Source organism: Pygocentrus nattereri, chromosome 14, assembly GCF_015220715.1.
Source record: "Pygocentrus nattereri isolate fPygNat1 chromosome 14, fPygNat1.pri, whole genome shotgun sequence".
NCBI classification, from domain to species: domain Eukaryota; kingdom Metazoa; phylum Chordata; class Actinopteri; order Characiformes; family Serrasalmidae; genus Pygocentrus; species Pygocentrus nattereri.
Window position 1 is genome coordinate 25181987 of NC_051224.1, and position 12073 is coordinate 25194059.

The following is a 12073-nucleotide window of genomic DNA, read 5'->3' on the forward strand; positions in this document are numbered from 1 at the left end:
TTCTGTTTGAAACGGCAATAAATTACACGAATGCATTTATTTAAAAAAATACAAAATTATTTAATAAAATAAAAATACATATAAATAAAATTAACAATATTGTATTATATAAAGTGATCTTATTTAAAAGCATACATATGTACAAATTAATTTAATTAGTTTTATCAGAAACCCATGGAAACCGCCACTATATATAGCCATTTAATAAGTCATAACGAGAAGGTTTTTCATAATAATGTGTGGCTAATCATAATTATGAGAAAACAAGTAATAATGCTAAATCATAATTATGAGAAAGTAAATCATTATTATGCTAGATCATATGAGAAGGTAAGTCATAATTATGAGAATGTATGTCATAATTTGAGATTGAGTCTCATTATTATGACATCCTAAGTCATAGTTACGAGAAAGTAAGATATAATGATGAGAAGCTAAGTAATAATTATGAGATGCTACTTCAGAGAAAATGTTATTATTCAACTCCTCCCACATAGGGGAAGTCTGTTTATTTACATTATATAATAATTCATTATGACTTACTTCGTGGTTATATTTACTTTTTTCCAGTGGCGGAAACGGGCTTCCGTAGAAAGCGGACGTAGGACGCTACAAAACAAAAGTTCGATTCAGTCGCCACCCACAAGGAGCCGGCTCGGCTCAACCGGATCATTTGAAAGGACTCGGTTCAGTCATTGAGCGCCACTCTCTCTCTCTCTCTCCACCGCCTCGATGAAGTTGTGTCGAAGATGGCGGATTTCCTGCCGTCGCGGTCCTTTCTGTCCGTTTGTTTTCCCAAATGTCTGCTGAACAGCAGCGAGGCGGAGCAGCTGAGGATATCCAAGGAGATTGACAAATGTATTTCGCGGGACAAAACGTACGTGAAGCGGCTGGTGAAGATTCTCTTGCTGGGCGCCGGCGAGAGCGGCAAGTCCACTTTCCTCAAACAGATGCGCATCATCCACGGACAGGACTTCGACCAGCGGGCTAAAGAGGAGTTCAGAGCCACCATCTACAGCAACGTTATCAAAGGTTAAAAGCCCTTCTGCTAAGCTTTAGCCCCCGGCTTGCGACCCTCGCTTGCTTGGATGTTGTTTGTTTTGTTTTCGCGCCGTTTGTTTGTGTGGCGGTGATGCTAAGCTAACCGAAAAAAGTGGAAGAAAACGCCCATGTTGCCGAGTATAAACCTCCGCGTTAGCTCCGGCACAGAGTTCGCAGACTTTGTGTTTTCTTCTCGACGTCTTTAAGTTAAATAAGTTGGCTGTAGATTTAGAACGACTAGAATGTTATTCTAAAACCAGCTTCTTGTTTGAAATTTCCCGTTCCACCTTAAATAGTGCAGCAATTACATTCTGGCGCCTCAGGAACCACAATGTATCTGCTGCACCATTTAAGGTGGAACGGGAAATTTCGAATAGGAAGCCAACTTCAGCCTCGTAGTGAGTGCTAAGCTAAGCTAAACTAGAAATGTGCATAGAGACGAAAACAGCCGTTAGCAAAACTCTGATAGCATATAAAACAAACTTGTGGTCATTTTTTCTTTATTTTTCTGTCGTTAACGCTCGCAGGAGTTAAAATACGAGGGTTCTTAAGGCGATTTGTTCCCTCATGGTCCGTATTCGTGTATTAAAGGGGGAATTTCACCCATTTAAGTTTTGTGAAAGTTTTCTGCGTAATTCAGTGTTTAAGGCGTAAACAGAGAGATTCAGATTGGTTTGGTGTGAAATGGTTCAGATGTCTTTACAGTGGTGGTGATGGGAACCAGGGGTCGCCGTTACTACAACACAAATAGACATTTTATTTACCATCCAGAATCACCAGTGAACCTACACGAGTCTTCTGGGTTTATATGGAATGTTGATGATGGAAAATCTGAAATAGTAAGTTTTCTTTGGGGACTGTTTTGCCTCACAACACCCTGCATGTTATGTATCCCTCCACCATGAATGGGTTTTAAGGGCGAAATGTTCTTAAAACTATCATGAAACAGTGTCTCAGTCATCAGACAGTGAATTCATAACCCTTTCATGTAGGAACTTTCTGTGAGGGAGCTTTAGAGGTGGACGTCTGGTTCCTGTCACCATGACTGTCAACAGTTCTGACTCGGTCAGATTCTCTAGAAAGGAGAGTTTCACACCAGACGGCTCTGAATGACTGCTATGAAGTAATGTGGAGCTTTGGAAAAATAGGTGGGAGTTCCCCTTTAAATCAGCGAGCTACAGTGGCAGAATATTTGAGCTGGGGAGTATGGCAAAAATGTAATAATGACAGTTTATGTCACACTATTCATTTTCTGACATTAGGTAAATTAGTAAATACAAAATAGTGTCATAACCAAAAAAAAATTAAAAACTATGGATACATTATTTGTGTGCAACATTTTACGTCATGTGCTGCACAAAATCAAATAAAACAGAATTAGTTAGGTTCTCTTTTTAGTCAGACAGTGTTATGTACCGATGATGTTTGCGATAAGCTCAGGAAAGCATATAGTGATGTCAATAATCATGATAGCGATCAGTATTGTCATATTGCTAGAGTGTTTTGATTATTTCTTGAGACATGCAGAATTTCACATGTTCGGGCTGCTGCCCAGCTTTAGCTTTATAAGCTCCTGCATCAACATTTCAGCATTTCTCAATCCTGATCCTGCATAGTTCAGTGTTTTTCAGTTCAGCAGCTCCTAACTAAACCCTTCATGAGACTTAAGAGCAAATGCACCAAAATATTAATATTTAGTGGTTAAGATGTAAACAGAGCAGTTCAGAATGGTTTGGTGTGAAACGCCCTGTTCTAGAGAAACTGACCGAGTCAGAACCGTTCACAGTGGTGGTGATAGGAACCAGACATCCACCTCTAAAATCTCCCTCACAGAGAGTTCCTACATGAAATGGTTATGAATTCAGTGCTTGATGCCCGAGACACTGTTTCATGATAGTTCTGAGAAGATTTTAGGCTAACACAAATATTTTTTAAAATACATGCATGGTGGAGAGATAGTTGCAGGGTGTTTGGTTGATTGGCATGTAAATAATTGCAATTATCATATAAAAAATGGCATCATAATAGTCCTTTTCTTATGCAAGTATCAAACTGGTCAAATTGCTTCCTAGCTGTCGATACTCGGTTGGAAACAGAAACTGCTCAAGCTCAAATAAACATCATTCACCGCTGCCCTCTAGAGAAGACCCCCTAAAGTGGTGAAAAAGGCAATAAAACTGCAGCGTCCCGTTCCAACACAATGAACACACTTTCCTTCTTTCCCTCAAAATCACATAGATTGGCCCTAAAACACATTTTAACAGATACATAACAATAAATTATAAATATTATATCTGTCTTTCAGTTTACATCGTTTTTGAGTATTAAAAATATCTGAAATTAAATATGCAGCTTAATTTGGCATTATAAATACTCAGCTTGAATGCAAGAGGGCAGAAAATCAATTAAAAAAACATTTGCCTTATGCTAATTGCTTATCTGTGCTTATAATAGCCAATATAATAAACCACTATCAAAATTATTGCACTTTCAGTCTACAGACACAAACACTCCACTAACAATTTCTGAAGATAACTACAACTGCACTTGTTTTCAAGATACTCTTTAATTTAAAAAATACTAAATTTAGCAGGTACTAGAGAAATTTTTGATCAGAAATGACTCATAAAAATATCAATTACATGTCAAACACTGGCATATCTGAGTAGCCCAGGGTCTCACATGGAATGTGTGACTGTCATGTGATTAATGTTGTTATTGTAATTGACCCAAAATACAAAAAAAAAAAACCCCAAAATTGTGGAGTTCTAAGGGTTGAAGCATCCTTAATAATGGAATTTCTTCTCAAAATTTCTGCATAATTAAACAGTTAAGAGGTAAACGGAGTGTTTCAGAGTGGTTTGGTGTGAAACGCTGGTGATAGGAACCAGACATCCACCTCTCAAAGCTCCCTCACAGGACGTTATTACATGGAATGGATTCCTGATGGAAAAACATAGCAAAATATTCTTAGAAGAAGAATTACTTTGCAAAAAATTTCTGGTCAGATGACATCTTGACTGTCGCAGTTCGCCTAAATTCTGAAAAATCGGTTGAATTTCCCCTTTTAAATGAAAACGGATAAGTAGGAAAACAGTAACGCGCACAGGATATGGGAGCTAATACAGGGCATGTTTGGGAACTACTAGAGTAGATAATGAAGATGATTGCTGGGGTGGGGTGTTTATTTTGACCCTACATGTAATCACAACTGTTGGCTTTCTCAGTGAATGAGTCACAGCAGACTGCGATATAGACGGTGTTCGGCTAACATGTTGGTTTTAGGGCATTAAGTCAATTATTGACAGACTTCTATGTCTGATGAGCATCACAGAACTATTCAAATAACTAAAGCAGACATATTTACCCTCTTATTCTTCAGGGTATATTTTGGTTTGCCTTAAGCGTAAAGCAGATTATTCAGTAACTGCATGAAATAAATGTAAATTATTTTGTTTATTTTTTGGTAAAAGCTCCCATCAGATTAACAGAAAATGTGTTTTGTGATCACACATATTGCTCTATGCTTACAGTTTACTTAAACCTTAGACGCTCTTTGTATTATTTTATAAACATAATGTTTACAGAACAGATCACTGAAGAGAGTTTATAGCCCACATTGTGGAAAAATGGGTTGACTTTCAGTAGAAAAAGCTACTTCAGCTACTTTTATTATAAGGGTTTAAAATGACATCACCATCTATTTGACTGGAAAGAAGACAGTTACAGCCTCATACAATGCCCACCTTCTGAATGTAGCTTATGAAATATGAAAAATATGAATAATGTGTCGAAATGCGTTTTGGGACCACCGGAGGTCCCAAGGAGTTAAAAAGGTTAATCCCACTGAAGTGGGAATTAATATTCCTGTACCTCTTTCCTAATACTCTTGTACAGTGACGCATCTCAGAGAGGTTTAGGTGGACTTCTCAGTGCGTGTTTACTCACTTTTCTCAGAAAAGGGGATGCGATAAATTAGCACCAGTGATGTTGTATAACGTGGGGCTCCCCAGTAACTGTGCGTGATTCTCAGCTGGGGATTTCCAGCCGTATCATCGCAACGAGCGAAGAGTGGAGATTTCCTGACTGAGATTCAAGCCTCTCTGTGGTCATGTGCAACAAACGGGACGCTCTAATGTAAAGGTGGGCGTTGTGTGAATATATCAGTACATTATTCATGATACGCAATATGTATCACGAAATTTCGTATTTGTAATGTTTATATATACCTTTGAATGGACAGAATGCACCAGCAGAACCGTGGCACCACATTTGAGTACAACCTTTGCAAAAGTAAACAATATAAACACAGAACCCACGTTCTCATCATTCAGCATCATTCTTCAGACTGTTGTATATGCTTCTTTGTGGAGCCTGTTTAAAAAGAGATATATAGTACTAAAGAGTTTTTATGAAATCAAGCATGTAACAGTAGCAGAACAGTTTTTGGTGCTATATCAGTCTGAAGAACCCTTTTAGCATGCAGTGTTCTTTGAGTGTTTAAGAACCCTTGAAGAACCATCTTTAAGAGTAGGTGTTGTTGTTTACAGTCAGTAATTGATCTAAATCTGTATTTTTGAGATCCATGTAGTTGTTCAGTGTTCTAGATATCCTATACCCATCCTGTATGTGATGAATTTATCACAATAATTGTAAAACATCGTTGTATCGCCCACCTCTGTTGTACCATTATGTTGCAGGGTCACCTCAGCATCCTCAGTCATTAACTTAAATGCAAAACGTTTAGAGAAATGGCCGCGTGGAGTTAATCCTAAGCATGAGGGTTAGTGAAATTCTTGGTGGCTTCCACAGGGTGAGGGAGTGAGAATCTGCTTTAAAGTTTAGAGCCTCTACATTTTGTGTATGTGTACATATATATATATATATATATATATATATATATATATATATATATATATATGTGTGTGTGTGTGTGTGTGTGTGTGTGTGTGTGTGTGTGTGTGTGTGTGTGTGTGTGTGTGTGTGTGTCTGCATATCAGACTATGCCTGGTTTAGCCCAGTCATCATTACAGATAAACACTGAATAGACTTTTACAATTATATGTTTTAATACTACTTTAAAATGCCCATATTGTGGAAAACTACAAAATTTCCATTTACTCTTCCGTTCATACAGTCCATATATTATGATTTAAATTGCGATTGATTACAACTGAAAAAATTGCGCTTCTTCAAATTGCGATTTCGGTATTAAAAACAGTTGTTCAGCCCCACCAGCTAAGCTGCAGAGACTGCCCGTTTTGAATGCCCCATTTTTGTGATGTCACTCAGACTGATGAGGCTCTCTGTGTGTAAACAAACATGTATTTTTAAGTACTGCCAACATCAGCGATATGCTCAGAAAACATACCATTACATATGATGTAATTCGTCGTATTGCCCAGCTCTGATTCATCGGATGCTTATACATAGACTCAATAATCCGATCATAATCAGATTTCTGCAGTTATCTGATTCAAATGGTCATGTAAACACCATAGCCTGATCTAGAAATCCAATTTAGCAATCCGATAAAGAGGTGGGATTTTTTTCTGAGTAATCCGATTTCTCAGTGCATGTAAACTCTTATTCTGATTTCTTTCGGATTTCTCAGCCTGTGCGAGATCAGACGGTGGATGTTGCGAGACAGAACACTACTGGAGTGGCGCTAAAACCAAACAGGAAATAAAGGATTTAAATATTCTTTGTCTTCTAGCTAATGATGTATGTTCATGTTTTCAGGTAAAGTGATGCAATGTTTAAAAAAACTAAAAACTGTTGAAGTTTGAGTTTTATGTTACGCTTACATCGCATTGACTTCTGTGGATTTATTGGCTGGTTGTAAAGCAGAAATCTGATTACTGTCTGACTCATGTCGACCCGGAGTTTCCCCATTATCTGATTACTGAAGTGCATGTAAACGTATTGATCGGATTACCGACAAAATCAGATTTTCTGCAGTTATCAGATTATTGAGTGCATGTAAATGTGTTGATCGGATTACTGACAACCTGATTTTCTGCAATTATCAGATTATCGAGTGCATGTAAACTTGTTGATCGGATTGAAATCAGTGTTTGACAGGTTTGTGGTTCTGGAAAAAACACATTTGTATGTTTGCATGATATTTGTTTTTCATTGGAGGCTGATTTTCTTTATACATATTGCTTATATATAGCATTTACATTACTGTAGAAAGATTTATATAATAAAGAATATAAACTCTAATTTACAGTTTTAAAGTGTACTGTTTTCACTTCATGTAAAATGTTAGTGCATCTCAGGTTGGCTGAGTAATTGATAAATAATGGCAACTTTTGCTAGTAAATAAATAAGTAATGCTTTTTTTTTAAATACCACCATTTTGGCCATGTGGGTATTAATTGATTGTCTTTCATCACTGTAGATTCATAAGGAGTTTGCAACCTTCACTGTTCCTCTTTCCTCTTTAAAAAGCATTATTAGGCAACTAAATGTTCACTCACAGCAAATATGAGTAGTTGGAAAGTGTTTACTAAGGACTTTGTCAATTTTCCTATTTCAAAACACATTTCTCAGGACAGAAATGTGGTTTTGACTGTCTAGTTTGCTCCAGTAGATGTTATTAATGGCCTGAATGAGGTATGTCGTTACATAGACTCCTCACTAATGAATAATGGAAGAGAAATCCTCCTTAGAAGTGTATAATAGTAAATATCAGACATTTTTTTGTGACATTTTTATGTTTTGTGGCATTATTTTGAGCTGTGTGTTTTTAACTAGTGCTGCACAATATATCGTTTGTTAATTGCTGTCATGATATACACCTTGACGATATCAATATTGCAGTACATTTTAATATGTAAATGATCCTATGACTGATCACAGTATTTTGGCTGTTAAATGAGTCAAGAAATTCACATAATTCATTGTTTTTGTCGATGTCACAGAAAGCAGCTCTCCATCTAATGAGAGTTTCAGTCCAGTGTTATTAGAATGAGATACAATACAGGGCAGCCAATCTGCATGGAGCTCATTTACATGCCAGGCTTGGTCACAAAAAAGTGAACTATGACTGTTAGTACTTAAAACTACAGTTTTAAAACTACTCTAATACTAGAGAAATGTAAGATGAGCCCTTTAACCACACCATGTCAAGCTCTTGTTAATGTTTTTACTATTTTGCAGCAAAATAATCACCGTGTGATGTTTTGTACGTTCTGTGCAGCCCTAATGTGATCAGTATTCTAATGACCCCTGTGTGTGTAGTGTCGCAGCGTCTCTGGCCAGTCGCTGCAGATTTGTTAGCTTTTCAGATGTGATCCTGTTTACAGTCCCCAGATCTCAACATGTTGCATCCTGATATTGTTTATGTTGTAATTTATTTGAGTCATGTCGTTTAGTGAAGCTGCGCGGTTCTGCTTCAGGGAATGAAAACTGGTGGATCGCCTGTCTCTGATAAACGAGCTGGCTATGCAGCATTGGTAAACATTGTTGTGTGTGTATATGTGTATATGTTTCCAAAAGTTTTCACGCATCCAAATCATTGAATTCAGGTGTTCCAGTTGCTTACATGGCCACAGGTGTATAAAACCAAGCACCTAGGCCTGCAGACTGTTTCTACAAACATTAGTGAAAGAATGGGTCACTCTCAGGAGCTCAGTGAATTCCAGCGTGGTTCCATGATAGGACGCCACACCTGTGTAAGTCCAGTCTTGAAATTTCCTCAGTACTAAATATTCCACAGTCAACGGTCAGTGATATTATAACAAGGTGGATGCGATTGGGAATGACAGCAACCCAGCCTCGAAGTGGTCAGCTGCGTAAAATGACAGAGCAATGACAGAGTCAGCGGATGCTGAGGCGCGTAGTGTGCAGAGGTCGCCAACTTTCTGCAGAGTCAATCGCTACAGACCTCCAATCTTCATATGGCCTTCAGATCAGCTCAAGAACAGCGTAGAGAGCTTTATGGAATGGGTTTCCATGGTCGAGTAGCTGCATCCAAGCCTTACATCACCAAGCACAATGCAAAGCTGACGTGTTCTCTGGAGTGACGAATCATGCTTCTCCGTCTGGCAATCCGAAGTCTGGGTTTGGCGGTTGCCAAGAGAACGGTACTTGTCTGACTGCATTGTGCCAAGTGTAAAGTTTGGTGGAGGGGGGATTATGGTGTGGGGTTGTTTTTTCCCAGGAGTTGGGCTTGCCCCCTTAGTTCCAGTGAAAGGAACTCTTAATGCTTCAGCACCAAGAGATTTAGGACAGTTTCATGCTCCCAACTTTATGGGAACAGTTTGGGCATGACCCCTTCCTCAGCGAATACTTTTGGCAATGTTGTGTGTGTGTGTGTGCATGCATATGTATACATACATGTTGCATTTCAGATGATATAAAATGTTAGTGCATCTAAATTGGTCTAAACAATAGTTAAATAATTGCAACTTCAGTATAATAATAAACATTTAAAAATGGTTCTTCAAGGGTTCTTTAGTAAAAATCAATTTTGGTTCTTAGTATAGTATAAATCATGGTTCTATATAGAACTTTGCATGATTGAGTACTCTTTGCATCTTTAAAGCGTTCTTCAGATTAATGCATGTGTTTTATATGGTTCTATATAGAAATGTTTTGAAAAAGGTTCCATACAACACTAAACAAGGTTCTTCTGTTGTTACAGGCTTGACAGTGTAGCAATCAAGGAACCCTTTTTGGTGCTATAGAAAGCTTTTCAAAGAAAACGTTCATCAATCTGAAGAACTCTTTGAAGATGCAAAGGGTTCTCAATGTTAAAGGTTACTAAAGAACCCTTGAAGAACCATCATTTTAAAGTGTGAATGCTAATGTTAACAGTCAGTGAAAGAAGATACAGTGAATGACGGCTTGTGGTTCCACCTGTACTTCGGAAAACCTTTAGTTATTGATTTAACCAGCCGTTAATATTTAATAATTTGAATAATTATGACCATGTTAAATTAATTGATGCCGCTCTGTTATCAGTGTAGGTTCGTAATGAGTTTACAGCCTTCGGTCATTACTCAGTCAATTATTTTAATGATTGACTAATCACTTTTTCAAAGATTAGCATTAACTTACAGGTTTTGTTTCTATCTTTAAGAGAGCTGAGTAGCCTTTAAAATCTGCTCATTTACATATGCACACCTGTTCTGTCTGCAGCAGTTTAGCCCCGCCCACACAGTGAAGTTATAAGGAGTGTTTTACATCAGAAGTATGAAACACTTTTTAAATGAGGCATGAACAGAGGGCGGCCAGTCGGGATGGAGCTCATTTATATATCGATCTTAAAGGCACAGTAACAGAAACAGCATGTTTAATTCTAAGGGATAAAAAGAAGCTGGAAAGTTTATGAATTATGACACATTAGCACATACATGAAAAATGAGTACAATACAATAAAAATGCAAGTATGTTTATGGATGTTTTTGATGATTTCAATATATGTAATTCGACAAAAGTAGTTTATTTTTCTCCAAATATTGCAGGCCAGTCATCTTTGTAGCTTTGTGATGAGTTTGCGGCCTTTAGCGATTAATAGATCAAAATAATTGAGGCTCGTCAATCAGAAAATGATTCAACTGGGGCTAAAATAATAATGATGGACTTGAAATTGCAGGTTTTGTTTCTTGTTCTAAGAGAGATGAGTGGCCTTTAAAATCTTCAATATTATGCAAAAAAGCGTTGCAGATTCTTTGGAACATGTGTTGAGCATATTGCAAGATGTATTACGGTATTTATGTAGCAGTATATATCAGTACTGCTGTGTACACTAGAGTTACACTAGCAGTGTAAGAGGTGACTGTGTGCATCCTGCAGTTCTCAGTATTGTCACCACCTTTCAATGAAGGTGTGATTTTTCTCTTTTCTCTACAAAGCAGCTCAGCTGCCAGGAAAGATGGTCTTTAATGTAATCGAATAAGCCCCCGTTCACCTATACCTGCCTGCCAGCTCCTGTTCAACTGCACTTTTAACTCGTATTGTCTGTTACCTCCTCCACCCACGTACGGAGCAAAGTGAGAAGGTGGCATTTACCTCCCAGACTTTGTGGCTTTTCTATGTAATTAAACGATACAAAACCGTTGGCTTTTGCCTAAGCACGGTCTTCCTCGAGGAACTGGACAGACAGTGAGATTTGTGCAAGCCCATTAATTTTTGATGCTGGAAGGCTATTAAATTTCATTCATGTACGTCTGTGAGCAGCGAGGTATGTGATGTATTTTATGATGAATGGACTGACCTCTGGGGAGAACTCTTCTGCCTAAATATTCCTGAGCAGGGTTTGGGCCACGCTAGAGGAATCTAGGCGATTAAAACGTAAACGATAATTATCAAAATTAAAATTTTTGATGATATACAATCAGTGTATTTTCTTTTACAGGCCTGATTCTGATGTCTTAAGTTGAAGGTTTTCTTCCATACTGAGTGCTGATCCAGTGCTGATTTTAATATCTAAGTTCAGGGTGTGGTTCGATACGGAGTGCTGATCCGATACCGAGTCCAATATTAAAATTTGTAGCGGATACAGACTCTTGATCTGATACTGTTTCTGATGTCTGCATTCAGGGTTTCGGTCGATACTGAGTAGTGCTGTGCGATTTTCACAATTAATTTGGTTAATTTGAATTAACGTTTTCACACGATGTTAGAAATGTGACAGTCGAGTTTGTGCACTGTGATATTTTATGATAAGTTTCTTGGCTGTTAGAAAACAATTTTTTCACAGTTCTAACTATGGCAACATTTGAGTTCAGAATACTGCCACCGTTTAAGGTGGAACGGGGAAATTCGATTAAGAAGCTGGTGAAAAGATAACCAACTTCAGCCTCGTCCTCTTGTGAGCCTAAGATGACCTGTATGTTGGGGTGCTTAGTACTAGTTAGTATTACCAAATAACAGACTTGGCATCTTAAATTTAGGAGGTATTCTTTGTTTATTTAACAAATGTGTGTTTCACAGTGAAATATTAGGGTGCCTGCCAAAGCTGCTCAAAGTTGTCCAGCTTTCTGTAATGGCACACCTCTTTTTATACTGACCAATCACA

General features: G+C 37.8%; 1 protein-coding gene across 1 annotated transcript in view; it reads left to right on the plus strand.

Moving 5' to 3' along the window:
* Positions 1-723: 723 nt before the first annotated feature.
* Positions 724-12073, plus strand: part of gna13b (guanine nucleotide binding protein (G protein), alpha 13b) — a 62845-nt gene continuing 51495 nt past the window's right edge. The window contains exon 1 of the mRNA XM_017715492.2: positions 724-1032. Within this exon, the coding sequence (XP_017570981.1) occupies positions 750-1032 (283 nt within the window). The 5' untranslated portion in view covers positions 724-749. The remainder of the gene's footprint in view (positions 1033-12073) is intronic.